The following is a 21,880-nucleotide window of genomic DNA, read 5'->3' as shown; positions in this document are numbered from 1 at the left end:
TCTCTTGTTCTTTTCATGTCGGTGGCTATTGTTCTTGCTCTCAGTTCAGGTCTCTTTAATTTTAAGGTGGAAACACGACCAGAAAAGGTATGTATTAGCTCTGCTAGGATCATAGTTACACGAACTTTTTATGACATGGATTCATAAGCGAAGCCACTACAAATACTGGCATGATTGTTCATGTGGATTTCTACATTTTGTAGTTGTGGGTAGGTCCTGGAAGCAAAGCAGCAGAAGAGAAAAAGTTTTTTGATAGCCACCTTTCACCATTCTACAGAATCGAGCAGGTAGTTCTATATTTTGCTTCATCTGTCTATATACTAGTTTATTATTTACAATATATAACCTTTGTTCACGATTTCCTTCTGTGTCATGAAAGCTTATCTTGGCCACTGTTCCTGATCCCAAAAGTGGCTGGGCGCCTAGTATCGTGACAGATGAAAATATTCTTTTGCTTTTTGACATACAAGAGAAGGTATTTATAAAAATGCTTTTAACCAAAATGCTAGTCCAAGTGGAGTTTTACATCATTTTATTTCAGTATCATTCTTTTTTTCTTCTGTTTCTGTTATTTCTTGTCCTCCAAATATCACAGGTCGATCAAATTCGTGGAAATTATACCGGCTCGAATGTCTCTCTGACTGACATATGCTTGAAGCCTTTGGGAGGTGATTGCGCCACTCAGAGTATTCTGCAGGTTGATAATTTCTAAGCTCGTGAACTTCTCAATGGTTTTAATATTTTGTGAAACTTCCATGGTTTTAATATTTTGTGAAACTCCTCAATGGTTTTAATATTTTGTGAAATTCATCTTGCACATGGAATCTCTTCTCTACTGACGTCGCTTTTTAAATTACATTTTCAGTATTTCAAGATGGACTCCGGAACTTTTGATGATTATGGAGGAGTTGAGCATGCTGAGTACTGTTTCCAGGTTCAATTTTTGTTCAGTATCTTACGCATAGCCAATTTTTTTGTCGAAGATGGGGAATTTGAGCCATTCACTATGTAATTACATTGTTGAATGTCTGCCCTCTTGATTAGTGATTTTATACTGTTTTCTGATACCCTCGCTCTTCAACCTTCAGCATTACACTTCATCAGAGATGTGTTTGAGCGCTTTTCAGGCGCCTGTTGATCCTAGTGCAGTGTTGGGAGGATTCTCGGGGAATAACTATTCGGAGGTAATGGTTCGGAACTTAGTTGTTCAGTACCTTTTGGTTATTAATCTGACCTAAACGAACTGTATTTTCAGGCTACTGCGTTTGTTGTAACATATCCAGTTAACAATGCCATTGGTGATTCAAGCAATGAAAGGGCAGTAGCATGGGAAAAATCGTTCATTCAATTAGCAAAGGTTCTTTTTTTCCAGGGCTTAATTTTTTTTTTTCTCCAGAGAAATTGGTCACTTTCTTTCAAAATTATAAGTGTTTTTTACTTGCACTTTCCAGAAGGAGCTGTTACCTATGGTGCGATCCAAGAATTTGAGTCTTTCATTTTCATCCGAAAGCTCAATAGAGGAAGAGCTGAAAAGAGAAAGCACTGCTGATGTTATAACAATAGCTGTACGATAACAAACATCTTTGAGAGCTATCTCTTACCATCTTCCTGCACAGATTTTCTTTGGTAATGTGTCCTACCAAGATTTACATGCCAGTGATCTGTTTTTGTATTCCATCATCAGGCAAGCTATTTGGTTATGTTTGTTTACATTTCCGTTACACTTGGAGATGCGCCGCAGTTCTATACTTTTTATATTTCATCGAAGGTATGTGTGTCTTGATCTTCCTCTCAAGTTTGTTCCTCTATAGCATTTCAGTTGTATTAAATCACGTATTGAATAATGGGAATCTTATGATATGCTAGGAATTACTTTAGATTTTGGAGAAGCAACGTATTGAATAATGGGAATCTTATGATATGCTAGGAATTACTTTCCTCGCCGTTCGGTGAAGTTATATTAATGCCTGAATATTTGTTAGGGGGATCTTCACGGAACTATTGATACTCCCTTTCTTTTCCTTACCCCCTCTACCATGAGTGTATATGATCTTTGAAACTAAATATTCACAGTCAACTATCTAGGACTGGGGAAATTAAAGTATTGTGGATGTACAGTCATTTTACACAGATAACTTACGAATAGCATGACTTCTAGGTTTTGCTCGGTCTTTCGGGGGTTGTGCTTGTCTTGCTTTCTGTACTTGGATCTGTTGGATTTTTCAGTGCCCTTGGAGTTAAATCCACATTGATCATAATGGAAGTCATCCCTTTCCTAGTCCTGGCTGTAAGTTCGTTTTCAGTCTCTGTAGTAGGAACAGTGGAAATTTGGTATATCTGTTGATGCTGGATATACTAATGGTTTTTCTATAACAGGTGGGAGTAGATAATATGTGCATACTGGTTCATGCTGTAAAGAGACAACCTCGTGATGTGTCTTTAGAGGAACGGATTAGCTCTGCACTTGTTGAAGTAGGTCCATCCATTACGTTGGCAAGTTTATCCGAGGTCTTGGCTTTTGCTGTTGGAGCTTTTGTTCCAATGCCAGCATGTCGTATCTTCTCCATGTTTGCAGGTTTGTACATATTTGGTGCTCTCTGTGTACATTACTTGTGAGTCTGTGACATTGTTCTTCACTTGCGCAGCTTTGGCTATCATGCTGGACTTCTTTCTGCAAATCACCGCTTTTGTTGCGCTAATCATTTTTGACTGCAAAAGATCTGCGGATAACAGGATTGATTGTTTCCCTTGCATAAAAGTTCCGTCATCTTCTCAAGAATCTGTTGAAGGTTACTTCTGGAAATTTTAGAATTAGTGTCTTTTAACTGTATCATATTCTTTAATTTAGGCAGGGTTTTGTGCCTTTATAGGTGGAAGGGGACCTGGGTTTCTTGAGAGATACATGAAGGTGTTTTGATTTTCTCAGAACTGGGACAACTTCTCTTTGTTATTAATACACATACGATTCGTGCAACACAGTCACAGACACACGCAAACATGTAATTATGGTCCGCAATCTTTTGATTTTTTAGTCTTGATGTTCCACAGGAGGTTCATGCACCCGTTCTTGGACTTTGGGTTGTAAAAGTAGTTGTCGTCGCTGTATTCTTGGCTTTTGCGCTGGCAAGCATTGTAAGTTGCTGATTACATTTTGTTCATTACTCTCTTCTCACTATATATATACCACCTTTTTTTTTTTTTTTTTTTTTTTTTTTTTTTCCGTTTAACACTTCTTTTGCTATAGGCACTACAGTTTAACTATAACCAACAAAATTTCAAAGAGAGATGGACTGAATTACATTAATTTTTTTCTGTAGTTACGAGTTGGTATTTTTATTTGTCTGCTTAAATTTCCTGTGTTTTTATTCATTCAGGCCATCAGCCCAAGGCTTGAAACTGGCTTGGAGCAGAAAATTGTTCTTCCTCGAGACTCTTACCTTCAAGTTTAGTGTGTTCCATTTTTTACTTCTCCTTTATGTTGTTTTCTTTGTGTTCATCTCTTGCTCATTTCCCCCAGTCATGATTGGAAAATTTTATTTGGCAGGACTATTTTGACAGTCTGTCAGAGTACCTCAGAGTGGGGCCGCCTTTGTATTTTGTAGTCAAGGATTACAATTATAGGTTCTCTGTCTTACACACACTCAGGATAACATTCTCTCTGGTACAATTTATTATCTAGCAGTTTTCCTGCACTGAAATGGATTCTTTTCGCAGCTTGGAATCAAAGCATACAAATCAGTTGTGCTCTATCAGCCAGTGCAATTCGAATTCCCTGTTAAATGAGGTAATAATAATGAATGTATAGCGGAGATACTCCTGTCCTAAATTATCATATGACTTCTTATAAGTTTGATGTATCTTCGGCAAAGATCACCTTGTGGTGGGTACCACCAAGGCTGAACACATTTAAAGGGCCACCAAAAGGGTTAGTCCGTAACATTCTTTCTTTTTCCTACCTTCCACCAGATATCAAGAGCGTCACAAGCTCCAGAAACAAGTTACATTGCGAAACCAGCTGCTTCTTGGCTCGATGATTTTCTTGTATGGCTATCACCAGAGGCTTTTGGCTGTTGTCGGAAGTTCACTAATAGCAGTTATTGTCCTCCAGATGACCAGGTCATTCTTATCGTTTATAGCTTATTGTGGAAACTACCTTGATTTCTTAGTTTCTTTTTCTCTTTAACAGATATAGTTATCTTTTAGTCATAAATGAAACAATTATGGTTCATAGGCCTTTTTTTTTATCTGTTTAATTGCCTTTAAACAAACATGTTTAAAATACAAACTGGTGTTCCAGTCTCTAACTTAAATTCTCAAGCTACAGCCACCTTGCTGCACAGCTGAGGAAGATATTTGCAGTTTAGATGGGATCTGTAAAGACTGTACTACAGTAAGCCTCTGCCTCTCTCTCTCTCTCTCTCTCTCTCTCTTCATCTACAATGTTTAGAATTCAACTAATTCTGTAAACCGTTGCAGTGCTTTCGGCACTCAGATTTGGTTCATGATCGCCCATCTACTGCTCAATTCAGGGAGAAATTACCCTGGTTTCTTAATGCTTTGCCATCGGCTGACTGTGCAAAGGGTGGTCATGGGGCATATACAAATAGCGTGGATTTAAAAGGTACTCTAGAATTTGCTTAAAGAGAACATCTATTTGCACTATACTTCGTTTCTTTAATTTTCTTTTGGTCTGAACCTACTTCCCGTGGCGCTTGATTTTTTGTTTCAGGATATGAGACCGGTGTTATACAGGCATCTGAGTTCCGTACATACCACACTCCACTTAACACACAAGTATGACATTATTGTTTCTAGAAAGCAACTTAAAAAGAAAAAAACTCAAAAAGTAAATTTTTTTTTCTTCAGGGTGACTTTGTTAATGCCCTGAGAGCTGCTCGGGAGTTCAGTTCAAAAATATCCAATTCCTTGAAGGTTTGAACCTGGTGATAAATTCTGTTTTAAAGAATTGTAGATTAGCTGGCTTTGCTTGAAGGAAGACGCTCAACCATATGTGATTTTTGTTGTACTCAGCTTCCTGTATAATAACCCTTTTTCTTATATGCAGATTGACATCTTTCCATATTCTGTCTTTTACATTTTTTTTGAGCAATATCTGGATATCTGGAGAGTAGCTTTGACAAACCTCGCTATAGCAATCGGTTTGCTTCCCATCTATCAAATTTTTAGTTTTTGCTAGAGGTTGACCAAAAGAAAACTCTTTACATTCTTATATTGATTTGGCAGGTGCTATATTTGTTGTTTGCTTGTTAATCACTTCCAGGTCAGTTATCTCTCTATACATTATACAAAATTTTAGAATGTGGGTATGTCTTGATGTTGATTTCTTTTATTAACCTGTCAATTTCAGTGCTTGGAGTTCAGCCATCATTGTCCTTGTATTAGTGATGATACTCTTGGATCTCATGGTATTTATTAACACATCCAGAGAATATCGTCTCGATTTGCGTTTTGGTTCATGCGGTTTTGGATGCTATATGTAATCATCCTTGATGTGTTTGAGCAGGGTATGATGGTGATTCTGGGAATCCAACTCAATGCAGTTTCTGTTGTGAATTTGATAATGTCAATCGGGATTTCTGTAGAATTCTGCGTGCACATATCGCATGCTTTCCTGGTAAGAACAAGCCATGCAACCTTACTCCAAACACTATACCGCCTATATTGGCACTACAATCTGTAGCCATGTAGTAGCAGAACAAAGAATTGTCATTCACTTATTGGTTATGTCATAGTGGATTTAATTTAAGGATGCAAAACAAGCAATGTCTCTTTTCAACCTTGCGTAGATCTGTTGTGAAATATTATGTTTATTTCCTGCACTGCTTCAAATGCAGATGAGTAGTGGGAACAGAGAACAAAGAGCGAGGGAGGCACTGGAAACCATGGGAGCTTCAGTTTTCAGGTGAGGAAGCTTACGATCACTTGCTAGTTGCTACCATTTCACTTTTCTCCGAAGCAAATTTTTATTTTTTATGCGAAGGCATTAGTCTAGCTGGTTTAGTGGTCGCATTTGTGGGACTTGATGAATGAAAACATGTTGTTGTTGGGGACAGTGGGATCACGCTCACAAAACTTGTTGGAGTGATTGTGCTTTGCTTCGCAAGATCAGAGATATTTGTGGTAATGACACCTAAATCCATTGCCTTGTCAGTTCTTGGTCTCTTACGAGTTGATTTAAATGGATATGTATTGATGCACACAGGTGTATTACTTCCAAATGTACTTGGCACTGGTTATAATCGGCTTCTTGCATGGGCTTGTTTTCTTACCAGTAAGTTAATCTGGAATTATCTGCCACCATCTAGTGATCTAGCTTGAACATCCAATACAATGTCATCTCTAGGCATTGTAGTAATGGTTGATTGATTAATGCACTTGTTGTGGGTTTCAGGTCATACTGAGTTTAGCTGGCCCTCCGCAACTACATTTGGACATCGAGGAGCAGCAGCAAGCAGACGAAGCTTCTTCCTCCCTGTTGAACTGAGTAACTCCACAGACTCTCTGAAATCTTAACCCAACCTTCACATTATCTTGTACAATGTCAAAAACTAAAGAATCAACAGTGTGACTACTGGAATATCCTCTGTATCAAAGTTAGGTGACAGGCCCATGGCCCAAAGTATGGCTTTTTGGTACAATATCTTAACTAGAGTTACGGAAACATGGAAATTGAAGACTTTGGAGCTAAATCCTATCTACTTCAAGAATAGAAAACAGAAAAGAAGCTGGCAGATGCAATGCAAATGTATATTATTGTAGATAATGTCTCACAAAATCATCATAGCTTCAACGAAGCTAGTAATCCATACTGTAGAGAGAGAGAGAAAAAAAAAGGATCACAAAAAGCTAACAACTAAATGAATACATTTATATCAAACAAGTTTGTTGCATATATATGTTAAAAAAAAAGAGATATACAAACCAAGCCAAAGTACATCGATGTAATTAGGATGATGTTAGCGAAGAAGGATTAGGATTTGGTTAAGATTCAAAGGAAGGACGAGAGAGAGGATGGTGAACCAAGATTCTGATAGTTTTTTCAAGAGAAGACTTGTAAACTTGTATGCACTCCTCAAGATCAGCATCGCACGTCAGTAGAACCCATTCTTGATCATCGTCCATGTACTTGAGGCTGAAGTTACTTGTCAAAACATCATCCATCCCAAACCGCTTTGCGATCTCTCTTCTGAGGTCTGTGAGACGCGAGTGGGGCTGCAGGCACATCCTCAGCATGGAATCTCTAAACATAGCCTTCACTTTCATCCCGTCCTTTGCTTTCCTTGAAGCTGTTGCAGATGGCAATGGGGGTAAGGATGAGGTAACACGAGCTGGCCTCTGGTCCTCCTGGAGGCTGCTTAGAGTAAGTAGCTGTGGATGGCTGAGAGCTGGTTTTTGAAAGCCACCAAGTTGTTGCTCTTCGGAGGAGCAACAAGTACTTGAACCTGACGAGCTCTGGCTACCAGATAATGAAGGTGGTGACTTAGGAGGCACATGGACAGTTTGGGTCGGATTGATCAAAGGAAAAGAAGAAGATTGAAGTTGAGGGAAGCTTGAGTAGAAGGAGGCGAGATGGAGAGAGCCTTGAACTCCTTCAACAGAGTCCATCACCACCTGCAGTTTTCGAAGAGAATGTCCAACTTTCTTGATCTTCCTCGATGGCCACCTTGAGATTCCGTGCTGTCTGCAGATCCTCTTCAAGGTCGTCGGACATACTGCAATATGTAATGCAATCATCATCATCTTCTGTATATATTAATATATCCAAATTAAATAATTTAGTAGTATGTATCTATATATCTACCCCCAATATTTTTAGCAGCGTCTTTAAGGCTGCCAGCAAAGTGTTGTTTGAGAGTCTCCAAAGTGATATCATTTTCAGCCCTTGTCTTGCGCTTCCGGCTCTCCATGGAGGAAGAAGAATAAAATGAAAGCGACTTGCCCTTGGGATCCGTAGCCTCCTCTTGTGCTGATCGGCTAGAGTGATCTGTGAGGGGCGTGGCTGTGTCCCTCACGTCTTCTGCAAGTTGGTCGTCTACCATCAGATGTGGTGAGCTCTGGAAGCGTTGGTTGAGTTGGGAAACGAGGGTCAGCCTCTGAGTTTGGATGTCAAGACAGTCTCTGGGGAAGAAGAACTCGAGAACAAATTGGACGGTGCGGTTGCGTCTGGTCAGGAGAGGCACAGCGAGAGCAGCGTGGAGGTCCAACATCTTGGCGTAGTGGGAGAGAGGGTAGCTCCACTTGCTGAAGATGGCCACATCTGTTTCAAAACACTGTTTCTTGGTAGCAAAAGCTCTTCCAGCGATTCCTTGGCCGCCGAGTAGATGGTGCTCTGAACAAGCGGCCAGGAAGCAGCGGCTGTCTTGGTTAGAGGCGTAACAGGCGGAGATTAGAGCTGAAAGGGTGGATGAGTCTTGGTGGCCCCACGTGATGGCTAGAGGGAGTCCGTGCCAACTGCAAATGCCTTGGAGAATCGAGGCCACCTCTGTGTGAAGGTCGACCGTGTGGGGCTGAGGGGAACAAGACACGACGACTGAGAGATTATTATTTAATTTGAAGAGAATGTGCAAGCTAAGTGAATTAGGCAAAGGGACTTGAAGAACTGACCTTGAGAGAGGCTGCAGGAATGATGGAGGAGGTTTGTGAAGTCCGGAGATCAAAGGCCTGCGAGAAATATATTTAACAGGTTTGTGACTCTAATTTAGTCTTGTTTATATAATAGTAACGTACGCATCGAATGTTAACCATTGAAGCTCTTCAAAGGTTGCTTACGTCAACCAAAATAATAATAATGCAAAGACATGGGAGCGAGTCAATGCTGAGCAGTGTTCCAACAGTGCAGTGACAAGAATATATATATACTTTTAGATGGAATAAATCAGACTGACTTTCATCAAAATATTTATAGAGTCCATCAAATTCATTAGTTTGATGACTTATAATCTTATACGTATATAAATCAATATCAACAGTTAGGTTAAATTCATAATGACCTCAAGGGCATGGCAGATGGTGTGAATTTGGGAGGCATACTCCAAGCTGCGGCGAGTGGTGACCATTTCCATGACGGCCACGCAGTTCCCCGAGGCTCCTTGGAATAGTGGGAGAGCGAGGGAGGCTCGAACCTGGTACCTACGGGCGTATCCTATTCGAGGGTACTCCTCGCTGCTGAGGAAGCGAACGTCTGGTGTCCACTCAGGCATCCTCCTCAAGAACACACGCCCAGGCAGCCCCACCAGCTGGTCCGACCCAACCTCTGCTGCGAAGCTGTAACCGGCGGAGGCATCTCTGTAGAGGGCCAGGCTCTGGCTCTGGGAGAAGGGGTTGAGGGAGTAAGGCTGATCCTCCGTGCTCAGCACTCTTCCGCTCCTTCTCTCCACAGGCACCCACAGCTGGATCAGCAACTCCCTTTCTCCCATCACCTCTTGCAGGTGCCTCATGGCGCAAGTCACTCTCTCCTTCAGCCCTGATGATGATGCTACCTCATTCTCTTCGTCCCAGCACTCCTCCCACAAGAGCTCGTCCATAAAGTTTTCAGGGAAGTCCACCACGCCCGAGTTGTTGCTTTCTTCCATGAGAGCCGGATGGGTGTTAGACAAAGACAATGAGGGTCATATTTGATGAACGAATTAAACTGAGACAAAATAAATAAATAAATAAAATTAATATAGAGAAAGATAGATGATGCAAGCATGTGGTTTGATATATACGCTCTCTCCTTCGTTTCCTTTGTTGTTCAGTATCAAACGCCAACGACTCTCTTTTAAAACTTTAAAGAAATTAAAAAGAAAAGCAAATAACTAAGCTGCCAAAATGGGATAAGTCAGAGACAGCTAAATAAAAAAAAACCCAATTGCTCAAAAAGGTCAAACGTAACCCCTTGTATCTTAATTTATTATAATGTTTGATGAGTTTTTGGAGCCGACCTCATCTCATCACATCTGAATCTTACTAATCCATTCTGCAGTTACAAGTATTAGTATTTATATATATCAAAGATAATCAAAAGAAGAAAAAAAAACACAAAAAATGTGAAAGAAATATGTACTGGTAATGTGTGGGAGCGAGATGATGATGAAGCAGCAAGAAAGAATTAAAGGATTATAATTAATAATAATAATAATGCTCGTATTCTTGAAGAATCAAAAATAACAACAACTGGATCCAGCTTGGCTAGAGAGGCAGAAGAAGAATTGAAGATGGACGGAATCTTTGGTCGTGAGCGTGCAGAATCTTTTTGAAAGGGTCCACACCATAAAATTGTCAAATATTTTGTAATCAGATCGCCATGATCAATATACATGTACTGTATATCCTATACCTTTTTTTTTGTTCCTGAATCTCCAAGGGTTTAGGTGGTCCAACGCTGCACTAGGCAAATCCAAGTAGTTACTTTGATTTTGGGTACCAAATTAGCTAGCAAAAGTCACTTCTTCATGCCTTATTACAGCAGGCAAGGTTATCAGGCAATTATTTTTGAAGGAGACTGTGAAACTCTAATAAAATTAGTTAACGGTCAAACTGTGGATGTCTCTTTAACAAATCTTATTCATGACATAAGATCTTAGTCTTCCAAATTACAACAAATTTCATTTACTTTCACAAAGAGAGAATGTAATAGGGTGGCACATACCTTAGCTAAATATGGTTGTATAGATTCTCAATATTACACTGATTCTGTTTTAAAGCCACCATGGCTGAGCAACTCTCTGTAATAACCATTTTTAATCAATATATATTTGATTTGTGAAAAAAAAAAGTCACTTCTTCAGTCGATATGTACTGACTACTTTTCATAATAATGTCTTTTTTTCTGGAGTAAAAGCTAGGGTTCCGAGATATGATTTAATAATTACGCTCAACTAATCACTAATCAAGATGATATTATTGATTCCATGAAAGATTCCAAAAGGGTCATGTCATAGTGAAATAAGCGCGCAAATCGTGTGGTTGAATTTGTATATGCTTCTATTTCGCATTATTTTGTGTTTTTAATTTGTCTCATTTGTTTAATTACATTCATACTAATAAATAAAAATAGCATCATTATTGTCTATTTTCCGAGAAACACGATTGTAATATTTTTTTGAAGAACTAATCGGTCTTAATTAACAACATATATGACCTTCAAATCTGATGATACGATTATTTTGCCGTTCTATCTAGTTTTTTAGTTCTATATATAGTTTAAAACGAGAAAAAAAAAAAAGATAAAAGAAAGAGCTAAGAATTGCTTAAAGGGAAGCCAATGAGATGAAGGCAGGTGGTAAACGAAGCAAATAACAGTAGATAAAGAGAAAAAAGAGAGAGGTCACTTATTAGTTTGCGTTATCAAAATTACTAGTGTGATGACTCTTGAATATTACGGGAAGCCAAAGCCCGTCCATGCCAAACTATATATATATTCATCAGAAATGGTTTAGCATATCATCAACCCTAATCGTCGTACGTGTGATTGGAATTAATGGGTAACACGCTCATATATGTTAGAGTTTAGAGATTATGGGTGTGATTGGTAACCAAAAACAAAGCAGTACAACTGTACATCTTTGATTTTTTACCATCACAAAAGTTTTACTAAACATTTTATTCAAAACTTTACTTTCAATTTTTTTTGTACCGTTTTCATTTACAGTTTTTTCTTACAGTTTTGCACTATTCCGTAAAAGCTTACAGCTCCAGCTTACAGCTTTTCTGTACAACTTTGGATATGTTACCAATTAGACCCTATATATATGTTAGAAAAAAGAAAAATGATTGCCAGCTACTTGAAGTATACGCCAACACATACAAACAATATAAATGTCATGTTAACTATGTGAACTATTATCATCACATAAGGACATCCATAAACAAACATAGGTTATATATACAACACCATAAACATTTAATTCTGGTGTTTGGATAGCCGGAATCCGGCATTGACCTGTGTTGACCGACATTGACCAATCTTAACCGGCATTGACCAGTGTTGACCGGCGTTGACCAAAAAAAATATTTCTTTTTTCTTTTTTCCTAAATTTTTTGTTTTTCTATATTTTTAAAATAAATAAAAAATATTAAATGATTTGTATAGTTTATAAAAAAATTGATTAAATGATTTAAATAATTTACAAGATGTATAAATGATTAAATGATTTGTATAATTTATTAAAAAACAAAGAAATAGTTGGCAATGTCTTGGATATATTTCAAATGACGTAATCTTATAAATAAGTAAAAAGAAAAAAATATGTAAAACCTCCACCTTTGAAAATACAAAATAAAAAATGATTTTTAAAAGGAAAAAGTATATATTTGTTATAGTTTTATGAAAAATTCTACTACACATAAAATTTTGGTGGTATAGTTATATTATATTATTTTTGGTATATTTTCTGTATTAACAAAATTAGTTACTAGATATACCACAAATTTTGTTTGTCATATAATTTTTTTGTATATAATTTTCTTGTATTTTTTTGTCGTATAACTTTTTGTTGTTATATATATATTTTCTTTGTAAAATTATACAAATCATTTAATCTTTTTTATTTATTTATCAAAAATATATAAAAACAAAAAATTATTATTTTTAGCAGAAAAGAAAAAAAAAATTCAAATTTTTTTTTGGTCATCGCGGTCAACACCGGTTAAGACTGGTCAATGCCGGATTCCGGCCAACCAAACACCGGAATTGAATGTTTATGATGTTGTACACATAACCTATGTTTGTTTATGAATGTACTTATGTGATAGATAATAGTTCACATAGTTAACATGACATTTATATTATTTATATGTGTGGTTATGTGTTGGCGTATGGTTTAAGTAGCTGGCAATCATTTTTCCTTAGTAGCAAAGCCTTTCAAATGTTGCTTTCGAGGAGACATATTGATCCCCGTAGACTTGTCTGACCACCCATTTGCCAAATTAAAATTCCATGACTTCAAAAACTGAACGATATTTTTTGCTTCTTGTATCTCTTAGAAGAGTTACCTAGCTACCTACTTGCATAAAAATTAAGAATATTGTTTCCCTTTTTTAGTTATCGCTTTTGCTAGTTACGCCGTCCAAAGTGACTCTAAACTCCACTCTGATCCCTTTCTTTTTATTTTTAAAACCGCGCACACAATATTATATATAATATATATATATATCACATAGTTTGTTAAAGACTGAATCTCATATATGGGATTTAGTCTAAAAATAGTGTCTAATTATCCTTCTTTTTATTGGCATTCTTTCTCGTCTCGACGTCTCGTTTACGTGCCTTGCACACACACAAAAAAAAGGAAAAAAAAGCAGAGTTCTATAGATATATAGTAAGGGCTGGGTTGAGAAATCAATGATGGATCTGTCCGAATCTTTCTCTATATGACATCAGCAACCTGTCAGAATCTCACTTTTTTAATCTCATTAATATTACACATTACATATGGTTATTTAATTAGTACTCCATATATTAACTTCAATGAGGCCAAGGGAATCCTAATAAACAAAACAGCAGATCTGAAGATCTATTTGTGTTATGCTTCATAACAAAAAAAAAAATCGTATTCCAAATATTTATAATGAGATATGTAATGTATGTGTTGTACCATGCCATTCATTGATTAACTCACCACCACGGATACGCAGACTTAACCGCAATATACTGAAAATTACACTGAGATAATTTAGTTTCTTATAACAAAAAGAAGGAAACTAATTATGTAATAGTCGCTCATACATATATAATAAAACCTCTATAAATTAATAATGTTGAGACTATGACATTTTATTAATTTATAGTGATGTTAATTATTATTTTACAGATTTATACTTTAATTGTCTAAATTTTCAAAAATTATGAATTGAGACAATTTTAGCAAAATAAGAGTAGACTTTAGGATGTTATCAGTTTAAAATTGAATTTGTAATATTTTGAAAACGTTATTGACAATAAATTACAAATACTCTATAAAACTATCAAAAATATAATGGTGCATATGTAGAAATTTAAAACTAAAAAAAACGTAGCTATTTTTATGACATGTTATAGAGTATAATCTATCATTATAGTTTGTAAATACAACATAACAATTATTTATAGATATGAGAAACAAGAAAATTCAAAATTTTAAAGCATACATATATATATATATATATATATTTACATGTTTATTAATTTAAGATATTATTGAGACCATATTTTATCTGAGGATTTTTAAAAATTATTATCTTATTATCTTATCAAATTTTGATATTTTTTACACTAGTCCGACTTGGGATCAGCAAAATATATTAATTTATAATCTTTATTAAGTTATAGAGGTTTTACTGTATAAATTATGCACAGCAAAGTTTTTATTAATTGATTAAATTATACCAAAAATAATACAGTACACTATGTGTATTTGGATGACATCATGAAGCTCTTTAATAAATTAAACGAAAACAGCTGAAGTCGACAACCTAATCATAATCGTCCACGTATTGTAAATGTATACATTACTTTGTTTTTGTTGTTGTTGTTATGTTATTAGTGTATTGACTATTAAGTAGTGGATCGAGCGATCATTCATTATACAACTACTAATAGTAAATTAATTAAAAGGATGGACATACCGATGCTCCTCTCTTACAGACCAGAAATGTCAAATAGCCTCCCTCTCCTCTCTCCTCTCTCCTCTCTCCTCTCTCCTATATAATTTGTTGTTGATAAATTGCCAAACTTGTTGACTCTCTCTCTATCATCAATTTAAAACCCAATCTCTTCATATCTAATAAATAAGATGCATGGACTTGGTAGTATTGGGTTGTATGTAGTAGAGAATAGAGATACAATTACAATGGGATCTTCTTATAATAATACGAAGTGACGTGCCACAGTTGTCTCAGGAGTTTTGGAGGAATATTGAATCACCCCCTAACTCGTGGGNTATAGTGATGTTAATTATTATTTTACAGATTTATACTTTAATTGTCTAAATTTTCAAAAATTATGAATTGAGACAATTTTAGCAAAATAAGAGTAGACTTTAGGATGTTATCAGTTTAAAATTGAATTTGTAATATTTTGAAAACGTTATTGACAATAAATTACAAATACTCTATAAAACTATCAAAAATATAATGGTGCATATGTAGAAATTTAAAACTAAAAAAAACGTAGCTATTTTTATGACATGTTATAGAGTATAATCTATCATTATAGTTTGTAAATACAACATAACAATTATTTATAGATATGAGAAACAAGAAAATTCAAAATTTTAAAGCATACATATATATATATATATATATATTTACATGTTTATTAATTTAAGATATTATTGAGACCATATTTTATCTGAGGATTTTTAAAAATTATTATCTTATTATCTTATCAAATTTTGATATTTTTTACACTAGTCCGACTTGGGATCAGCAAAATATATTAATTTATAATCTTTATTAAGTTATAGAGGTTTTACTGTATAAATTATGCACAGCAAAGTTTTTATTAATTGATTAAATTATACCAAAAATAATACAGTACACTATGTGTATTTGGATGACATCATGAAGCTCTTTAATAAATTAAACGAAAACAGCTGAAGTCGACAACCTAATCATAATCGTCCACGTATTGTAAATGTATACATTACTTTGTTTTTGTTGTTGTTGTTATGTTATTAGTGTATTGACTATTAAGTAGTGGATCGAGCGATCATTCATTATACAACTACTAATAGTAAATTAATTAAAAGGATGGACATACCGATGCTCCTCTCTTACAGACCAGAAATGTCAAATAGCCTCCCTCTCCTCTCTCCTCTCTCCTCTCTCCTCTCTCCTATATAATTTGTTGTTGATAAATTGCCAAACTTGTTGACTCTCTCTCTATCATCAATTTAAAACCCAATCTCTTCATATCTAATAAATAAGATGCATGGACTTGGTAGTATTGGGTTGTATGTAGTAGAGAATAGAGATACAATTACAATGGGATCTTCTTATAATAATACGAAGTGACGTGCCACAGTTGTCTCAGGAGTTTTGGAGGAATATTGAATCACCCCCTAACTCGTGGGCTTAGATCATCTCTTCTCTTACATGGTATTTTTATTACGCATACATGATTTTTTGTTGTACATTCCTTATAATGAATTCCTCTTAACGGAGGGGACAAATTAAAAGATAGACTCACCCGACAAAATCTACTTTTACATAGTATCACAACTACTGTAGCAATGCCTATTTGCCCTCGCCCTCACTATTAATAATTGCCCTTTCTTCGCTTTTGTGTTCATCCACATCAGTGCGCTCTTGCCTTCTGCAAAAGTAAGTAATCACAACAACATACTTTATCATCAGTCTAACAGCAAAAAAAAAAAATGATTAAAGACGGTGGTCAACGGTTAACAACACTTACGCTTCCCATTTTCCTTTGTCCCTTACTGTTCTCTGTCATTTGATGAAGTTTTAAGACTGTTCACAGAGCGTCCTAACACGTTTAAAGCCGCTACACGCTGCATCTCTCTCGCTGCACCAGGACCACCAACACATTCTTTATAGAGCATATACTCTTAATATGACATAACGTTACAAACCCTATAAGCCTAGAGCAAAACTCTACTGTAAATAATGGGGACGGTTACATACATATTCACTTTTCATATCACAAACAAAGGCTATCTTTCTTATAAATCACGCATGTTGTTGGTCTTAAATATGCTGTGACTAATGTAGTCTATAGTTGTCATACCTACCTTAATCTGATTCTGAGCCAAACAGTACCCTTTCTATCAGGTCTCATTTATTTCAGAAGATGTTGTTGGTAGGAAAGAGAGAACGAGTACCTTCCTCGAGAGAGAATTGAATAGACCTCTTTTCCAACTCAACAGCATGCTTGCTAAGCTCGGAGGAGGGAAGTGACCAAAGCACTGACAGTATAAACATAGAAAAGTGATCCCAATTAGAGTGACATATATATCTATCTTATGTATCTTAATTATAGAAAAAGAATGGTGAAGGGGGAGCTTACTCTGTACATGATCGTTGCGATCAGATTCATTAAGCATATTAAGTAGCGTTTGAAGATGATCGTAACGCTCTTCCCAGTCTAACCTATGGCTGGAAGGTCCCTGCGGGGAAGAGCTGGCCACAGCCACAGCCACAGCCACGGTTGGTGGTTCCTTAGGCGGAGTTGTGCTAGCNACTCGTGGGCTTAGATCATCTCTTCTCTTACATGGTATTTTTATTACGCATACATGATTTTTTGTTGTACATTCCTTATAATGAATTCCTCTTAACGGAGGGGACAAATTAAAAGATAGACTCACCCGACAAAATCTACTTTTACATAGTATCACAACTACTGTAGCAATGCCTATTTGCCCTCGCCCTCACTATTAATAATTGCCCTTTCTTCGCTTTTGTGTTCATCCACATCAGTGCGCTCTTGCCTTCTGCAAAAGTAAGTAATCACAACAACATACTTTATCATCAGTCTAACAGCAAAAAAAAAAAATGATTAAAGACGGTGGTCAACGGTTAACAACACTTACGCTTCCCATTTTCCTTTGTCCCTTACTGTTCTCTGTCATTTGATGAAGTTTTAAGACTGTTCACAGACCTTCCTAACACGTTTAAAGCCGCTACACGCTGCATCTCTCTCGCTGCACCAGGACCACCAACACATTCTTTATAGAGCATATACTCTTAATATGACATAACGTTACAAACCCTATAAGCCTAGAGCAAAACTCTACTGTAAATAATGGGGACGGTTACATACATATTCACTTTTCATATCACAAACAAAGGCTATCTTTCTTATAAATCACGCATGTTGTTGGTCTTAAATATGCTGTGACTAATGTAGTCTATAGTTGTCATACCTACCTTAATCTGATTCTGAGCCAAACAGTACCCTTTCTATCAGGTCTCATTTATTTCAGAAGATGTTGTTGGTAGGAAAGAGAGAACGAGTACCTTCCTCGAGAGAGAATTGAATAGACCTCTTTTCCAACTCAACAGCATGCTTGCTAAGCTCGGAGGAGGGAAGTGACCAAAGCACTGACAGTATAAACATAGAAAAGTGATCCCAATTAGAGTGACATATATATCTATCTTATGTATCTTAATTATAGAAAAAGAATGGTGAAGGGGGAGCTTACTCTGTACATGATCGTTGCGATCAGATTCATTAAGCATATTAAGTAGCGTTTGAAGATGATCGTAACGCTCTTCCCAGTCTAACCTATGGCTGGAAGGTCCCTGCGGGGAAGAGCTGGCCACAGCCACAGCCACAGCCACGGTTGGTGGTTCCTTAGGCGGAGTTGTGCTAGCAGCAGCAGCAGCAGCAGCTTTGGAAGTGTCAACCTCGACTCTTCTGCGGACATATACAAGTCGCCCGCTTGCAGCATTAGTGGCCGGAGATAATGGATTCACAGGAGAGTTCGTCGGAGGTTTCTTTACCCCAAGTGATATCGAATCTTGTTGGACGGGTGTGTTCTTGTTTTGTGAATCTTTTGATGGATTCGTTGCTCCGTCATCGGAATCGGGAATTGCAGAATCACAAGGTTCCATATCGATGACGACCTCCTCCTAAGTCCTAACTACTACTACTACTACCAGTACTGTAAAAGCAAGAAGCTAAATAAGGACACCAAGCTGCGATTATTCATTCCCACAAACCCAGACTAGGAATGAAAAATTTGGAAACTGATGAATGAAGAAGAATCGAGATTGGGACGAATTTTACCTGGAGAATGGAGATTGGGACGTATCGATCAGAGAGCAGCTCTGACTCTGACCGTGGTGGCGAGAGTTGCGTTTTCTCTTTCCTTTTATTTTCTTTTCTTTTAAGAGGAGAGCAATGATGGGCCAATCTAAGGCCCATTAATGTGAAGAACATTATACATATAAGGCCCGTTTCACGTTCGAGATGAGCTTTTTTATTTGGGTCGGTCGGTGAAAGATGATTTTATGGTTTAATAAAGTTGCTAAGAAAAAAAAAAACAAAGAGTTACTACTATTTCATACTAATCATCATCCCTCTCTGTTGGTTCCTTTCCTTGCTATGGTTGGTATTACTGAAAACAATTTTACTTCCCCGTGTGCTTTATTCATTCGTTGATGTTGCAGCGACGGAGATATGGATTATCATACTCAACATACTTGGACCAGTATGCTTTGTACTTGGCAAATGCCAAACCCAGCCATGGCTTATAGTTCCCATTGTAATGCACTACCGCTGCATTCTCTATTGCTGTTTGGTTCAGCGCCGGGTCATATCCCAGCCCCAGTACGTGCCAGCTCCTCTCCATTGCATATGTCAGGTTGTAAAATGTTATCAGCCCCGGTGGCAATGAACCCAGCTTCCACAGTGTTCTGTCTTCATTCTGAATCACACACCCCACAAGATATTATTATAGACACACACAGCAAAATGTCTCTTCAAAATTCAATCATGAAAACTGCCTTACCATGTCTTGCCAATAGTGATATATCCCTGTAATGTTCCGTTTCCTCCACTCTTTCAGGTCAAACATATTCATCCCAAATGCCCACCCGCAAGCACCTGCGTCGAAATTCTCTGAGATCTTTGGATTTGAGAAGTTGAGGTACTTGTCAAATCTGTGGAAGCTCTCCTTGCACGTCTCCACCGCACCATTCACTTTTCCTTGCATGTCTACTCCCCATAGGGGTGCCAGGTCCTTTTGCACCACAATATCATCGTCTAAAAACAGAATCTTGTCCAGCTTCGGGTAAACCTCTGGAAGGTAGAACCTGAGATGATTCAGCATTGATAGATACTTTGGGTTGCGGTACTTAAGATTGTCTGCGCCAGCAGAGATAGATGAAGGATGATTTGCTTTGAAATAGTATTCTTTCAGCCTTGCAGATTCAAGCTGCCGTAGAACAGAGCAATAAGAGGAGTTCAGCCACTTAAAATCGTTGATGTTTTCAACTTGAATTGTCGCATCGGCAGGAGCACTGATGCGAAACCACATCTTCATTGCAGCAAAGTTCAATTTGTCAGTTACTATATGGAACACATGCTTCTGCGGCTCCTTTGCATTCAAAACAGTGGAATTAACCACCACAGATGTGGCCAGAACATTATCCGAAAATATCGCATAGTGATAGAGAGAAGGATCTTCAAACTTCTTTCGACTGACATCCTCTTTGACTGCATCCTCTTTATTGAAACCTAGGATAAAATAGTCTGCCGCTAACTGCAGACTCAGGCAATGCAATGGCTTGGGAAAGGTTTTGGCAGCTAGCTGAATTAAGAAGGTGCCTTTTTTCTTCAGTCCATCTACATTGCGTTCTGTGGATTGAAGCATGGCCCGGAATTTTTTTGCAAGTTCATGGCAGTCATATAACTCGTCTTTTGCAAGAGAGAGGGCGTGGCCCATGGCTTTTGCTTGATCAAGAGCGCTAGCAAATAAAAAAGGGATGCCAAAAAATCAACAAATAAAAGTTGCCTCACTAATCCATGTTGGCAAGAGGAATGTAAAGAAGTACCTTGAAGGAAGGTCAGCATCAGAGGTTGCTTTTCCTATAACACGTTGATTTTCTCCATACTGCTGCATCAAGAATGCGTACAGATTGGTTACATTTTTTGATTTGGCAATATTTGCATATGCTTTTGCCATTATGATCTGGTCTCTCATAAGCTTCAAGATAGCATCAGCATTTGGACTCTCATAGTCTCTCCTCCATATGCTGTATGTCCCAATGACTGAGTTTTCAAAGTTGGTTGACTTCTCAATGGCTGCTTCTTGCATCTGCTCGTCAGTTTCCTTTTGTTGTTGTATCAGCTCCAGAGTTCGTTGACCTCTCCTTTCCTGACGTAAAATCTGAAAGATATACAAATTGTTACAGTCCCAGTCATATATAATCAACGCATACAGAGGTTACAAAAAGAAGGCTATTTGACAGATCACCTGACGCTTCAGTTTTGCTGGGTTTGCGAATTCCACGTGTGGAAACTGATTGTCGGTTTCATCAGACTGATTGGTTGTAGAATGACTTGCAGTGTCTTCCATTCTTGTATTATTTTGAAACGAATCCCGTGCTATCACTAGCTAATTTCATTAAAAAAAAAAAAAAAATGTCATCAACCAGTGAAGGAAGAGTATGAGAAAGCTTAAGGATAAATCCAAGGGAACGAAAAGAAATCTCTAATATCTTTCTAGCCTCTGCGAGGAATCTCAGAATCAGATCACACATGGTTAGAACAAAGGAAGATCATGAGAGAAGAAGAGTGGTAAGAAATCACTTCACACACTAGAATTAGTCTCTCTTCTAGCTCATGTCCATAGGTAGGATGGATATACGGAACTAATGATCAAATCTTATAAAAACAAGAAACAAAGTCTTCAAACAGACATGAAATGTTTTGGTACCTGCGAACCTTTTTTCTTTCCGCTAACTTGATTCTCCAAAACCCAAGAAGATGAAAGANGATGCGAAACCACATCTTCATTGCAGCAAAGTTCAATTTGTCAGTTACTATATGGAACACATGCTTCTGCGGCTCCTTTGCATTCAAAACAGTGGAATTAACCACCACAGATGTGGCCAGAACATTATCCGAAAATATCGCATAGTGATAGAGAGAAGGATCTTCAAACTTCTTTCGACTGACATCCTCTTTGACTGCATCCTCTTTATTGAAACCTAGGATAAAATAGTCTGCCGCTAACTGCAGACTCAGGCAATGCAATGGCTTGGGAAAGGTTTTGGCAGCTAGCTGAATTAAGAAGGTGCCTTTTTTCTTCAGTCCATCTACATTGCGTTCTGTGGACTGAAGCATGGCCCGGAATTTTTTTGCAAGTTCATGGCAGTCATATAACTCGTCTTTTGCAAGAGAGAGGGCGTGGCCCATGGCTTTTGCTTGATC

General features: G+C 37.3%; 4 protein-coding genes across 8 annotated transcripts in view; 1 reads left to right on the top strand and 3 right to left on the bottom strand.

Annotated features, from left to right (window-relative positions):
- Positions 1–6,710, top strand: part of LOC104716116 (Niemann-Pick C1 protein-like) — a 10,911-nt gene extending 4,201 nt beyond the window's left edge. For 2 of the 4 annotated variants that reach the window (XM_010433465.2, XM_019231060.1), the window contains exons 11-40: positions 18–87; positions 204–287; positions 380–475; positions 596–697; positions 866–934; positions 1,089–1,184; positions 1,256–1,357; positions 1,452–1,565; positions 1,685–1,768; positions 2,159–2,287; positions 2,377–2,575; positions 2,646–2,789; positions 2,871–2,908; positions 3,049–3,132; positions 3,375–3,443; positions 3,545–3,621; positions 3,715–3,784; positions 3,967–4,116; positions 4,325–4,390; positions 4,477–4,621; positions 4,730–4,794; positions 4,867–4,932; positions 5,066–5,159; positions 5,245–5,281; positions 5,369–5,426; positions 5,525–5,635; positions 5,856–5,923; positions 6,075–6,141; positions 6,224–6,292; positions 6,413–6,710. In XM_010433465.2, the coding sequence (XP_010431767.1) occupies positions 18–87; positions 204–287; positions 380–475; positions 596–697; positions 866–934; positions 1,089–1,184; positions 1,256–1,357; positions 1,452–1,565; positions 1,685–1,768; positions 2,159–2,287; positions 2,377–2,575; positions 2,646–2,789; positions 2,871–2,908; positions 3,049–3,132; positions 3,375–3,443; positions 3,545–3,621; positions 3,715–3,784; positions 3,967–4,116; positions 4,325–4,390; positions 4,477–4,621; positions 4,730–4,794; positions 4,867–4,932; positions 5,066–5,159; positions 5,245–5,281; positions 5,369–5,426; positions 5,525–5,635; positions 5,856–5,923; positions 6,075–6,141; positions 6,224–6,292; positions 6,413–6,505 (2,716 nt within the window). In that variant the 3' untranslated portion in view covers positions 6,506–6,710. Of the gene's footprint in view, positions 1–17; positions 88–203; positions 288–379; positions 476–595; positions 698–865; positions 935–1,088; positions 1,185–1,255; positions 1,358–1,451; positions 1,566–1,684; positions 1,769–2,158; positions 2,288–2,376; positions 2,576–2,645; positions 2,790–2,870; positions 2,909–3,048; positions 3,133–3,374; positions 3,444–3,544; positions 3,622–3,714; positions 3,785–3,966; positions 4,117–4,324; positions 4,391–4,476; positions 4,622–4,729; positions 4,795–4,866; positions 4,933–5,065; positions 5,160–5,244; positions 5,282–5,368; positions 5,427–5,524; positions 5,636–5,855; positions 5,924–6,001; positions 6,142–6,223; positions 6,293–6,412 lie in introns of those variants that run through there. The other 2 variants (XM_019231059.1, XM_010433466.2) reach the window with 2 other exon arrangements.
- LOC104716114 (protein NLP3-like) lies at positions 6,853–9,693 on the bottom strand. Its single transcript, XM_010433463.2, has 4 exons — positions 9,012–9,693; positions 8,626–8,682; positions 7,823–8,528; positions 6,853–7,733 (listed from the first exon to the last, which is right to left on the bottom strand). The coding sequence occupies exons 1-4, from the start codon at positions 9,591–9,593 to the stop codon at positions 7,003–7,005; spliced, it is 2,076 nt and encodes a 691-aa protein (XP_010431765.1). The 5' UTR covers positions 9,594–9,693; the 3' UTR covers positions 6,853–7,002.
- On the bottom strand, positions 15,962–18,835 carry LOC104716113. Of its 2 annotated transcripts, XM_010433461.2 has the most exons (6): positions 18,731–18,835; positions 18,295–18,605; positions 17,009–17,159; positions 16,824–16,907; positions 16,397–16,507; positions 15,962–16,297 (listed from the first exon to the last, which is right to left on the bottom strand). In XM_010433461.2, exons 2-5 carry the CDS (start codon positions 18,553–18,555, stop codon positions 16,419–16,421), a joined length of 585 nt encoding a protein of 194 aa, XP_010431763.1. In that variant the 5' UTR covers positions 18,556–18,605; positions 18,731–18,835; the 3' UTR covers positions 15,962–16,297; positions 16,397–16,418. The 2 variants fall into 2 exon arrangements, with proteins under 2 accessions (XP_010431763.1, XP_010431764.1); XM_010433462.1 differs by lacking the exons at positions 15,962–16,297; positions 16,397–16,507; positions 16,824–16,907; positions 17,009–17,159 and adding exons at positions 17,202–17,432; positions 17,532–17,642; positions 17,959–18,042 and having other exon boundaries at positions 18,144–18,605; positions 18,731–18,834.
- LOC104716112 (probable galacturonosyltransferase 3) overlaps positions 18,908–21,880 on the bottom strand; it is a gene marked incomplete in the record, with an annotated part of 4,199 nt that continues 1,226 nt past the window's right edge. The window contains 4 exon segments of the mRNA XM_010433460.2: positions 18,908–19,370; positions 19,455–20,412; positions 20,500–20,834; positions 20,922–21,062. Coding sequence (XP_010431762.2) covers positions 19,095–19,370; positions 19,455–20,412; positions 20,500–20,834; positions 20,922–21,062 — 1,710 coding nt within the window.

Source organism: Camelina sativa, chromosome 10 (assembly GCF_000633955.1).
Source record: "Camelina sativa cultivar DH55 chromosome 10, Cs, whole genome shotgun sequence".
In the NCBI taxonomy this organism is placed as follows: domain Eukaryota; kingdom Viridiplantae; phylum Streptophyta; class Magnoliopsida; order Brassicales; family Brassicaceae; genus Camelina; species Camelina sativa.
The sequence above is the reverse complement of the archived record's forward strand: the minus strand, read 5'-3'. Positions and strand labels throughout refer to the sequence as shown.

Excerpts from the sequence above, each read along its gene's own strand:
- LOC104716114 (XM_010433463.2), bottom strand. The coding sequence starts at position 9,593 with ATGGAAGAAAGCAACAACTCGGGCGTGGTGGACTTCCCTGAAAACTTT. Across the intron at positions 8,529-8,625 it reads TTCCTGCAGCCTCTCTCAAG|CCCCACACGGTCGACCTTCA; the intron begins GTCAGTTCTTCA and ends TGTTCCCCTCAG. Across the intron at positions 7,734-7,822 it reads CGCTGCTAAAAATATTGGGG|TATGTCCGACGACCTTGAAG; the intron begins GTAGATATATAG and ends TACATATTGCAG.
- LOC104716113 (XM_010433461.2), bottom strand. The coding sequence starts at position 18,555 with ATGGAACCTTGTGATTCTGCAATTCCCGATTCCGATGACGGAGCAACG. Across the intron at positions 16,908-17,008 it reads TCGCAACGATCATGTACAGA|TGCTTTGGTCACTTCCCTCC; the intron begins GTAAGCTCCCCC and ends TTATACTGTCAG. Across the intron at positions 16,508-16,823 it reads TCAATTCTCTCTCGAGGAAG|CGAGAGAGATGCAGCGTGTA; the intron begins GTACTCGTTCTC and ends GTCCTGGTGCAG.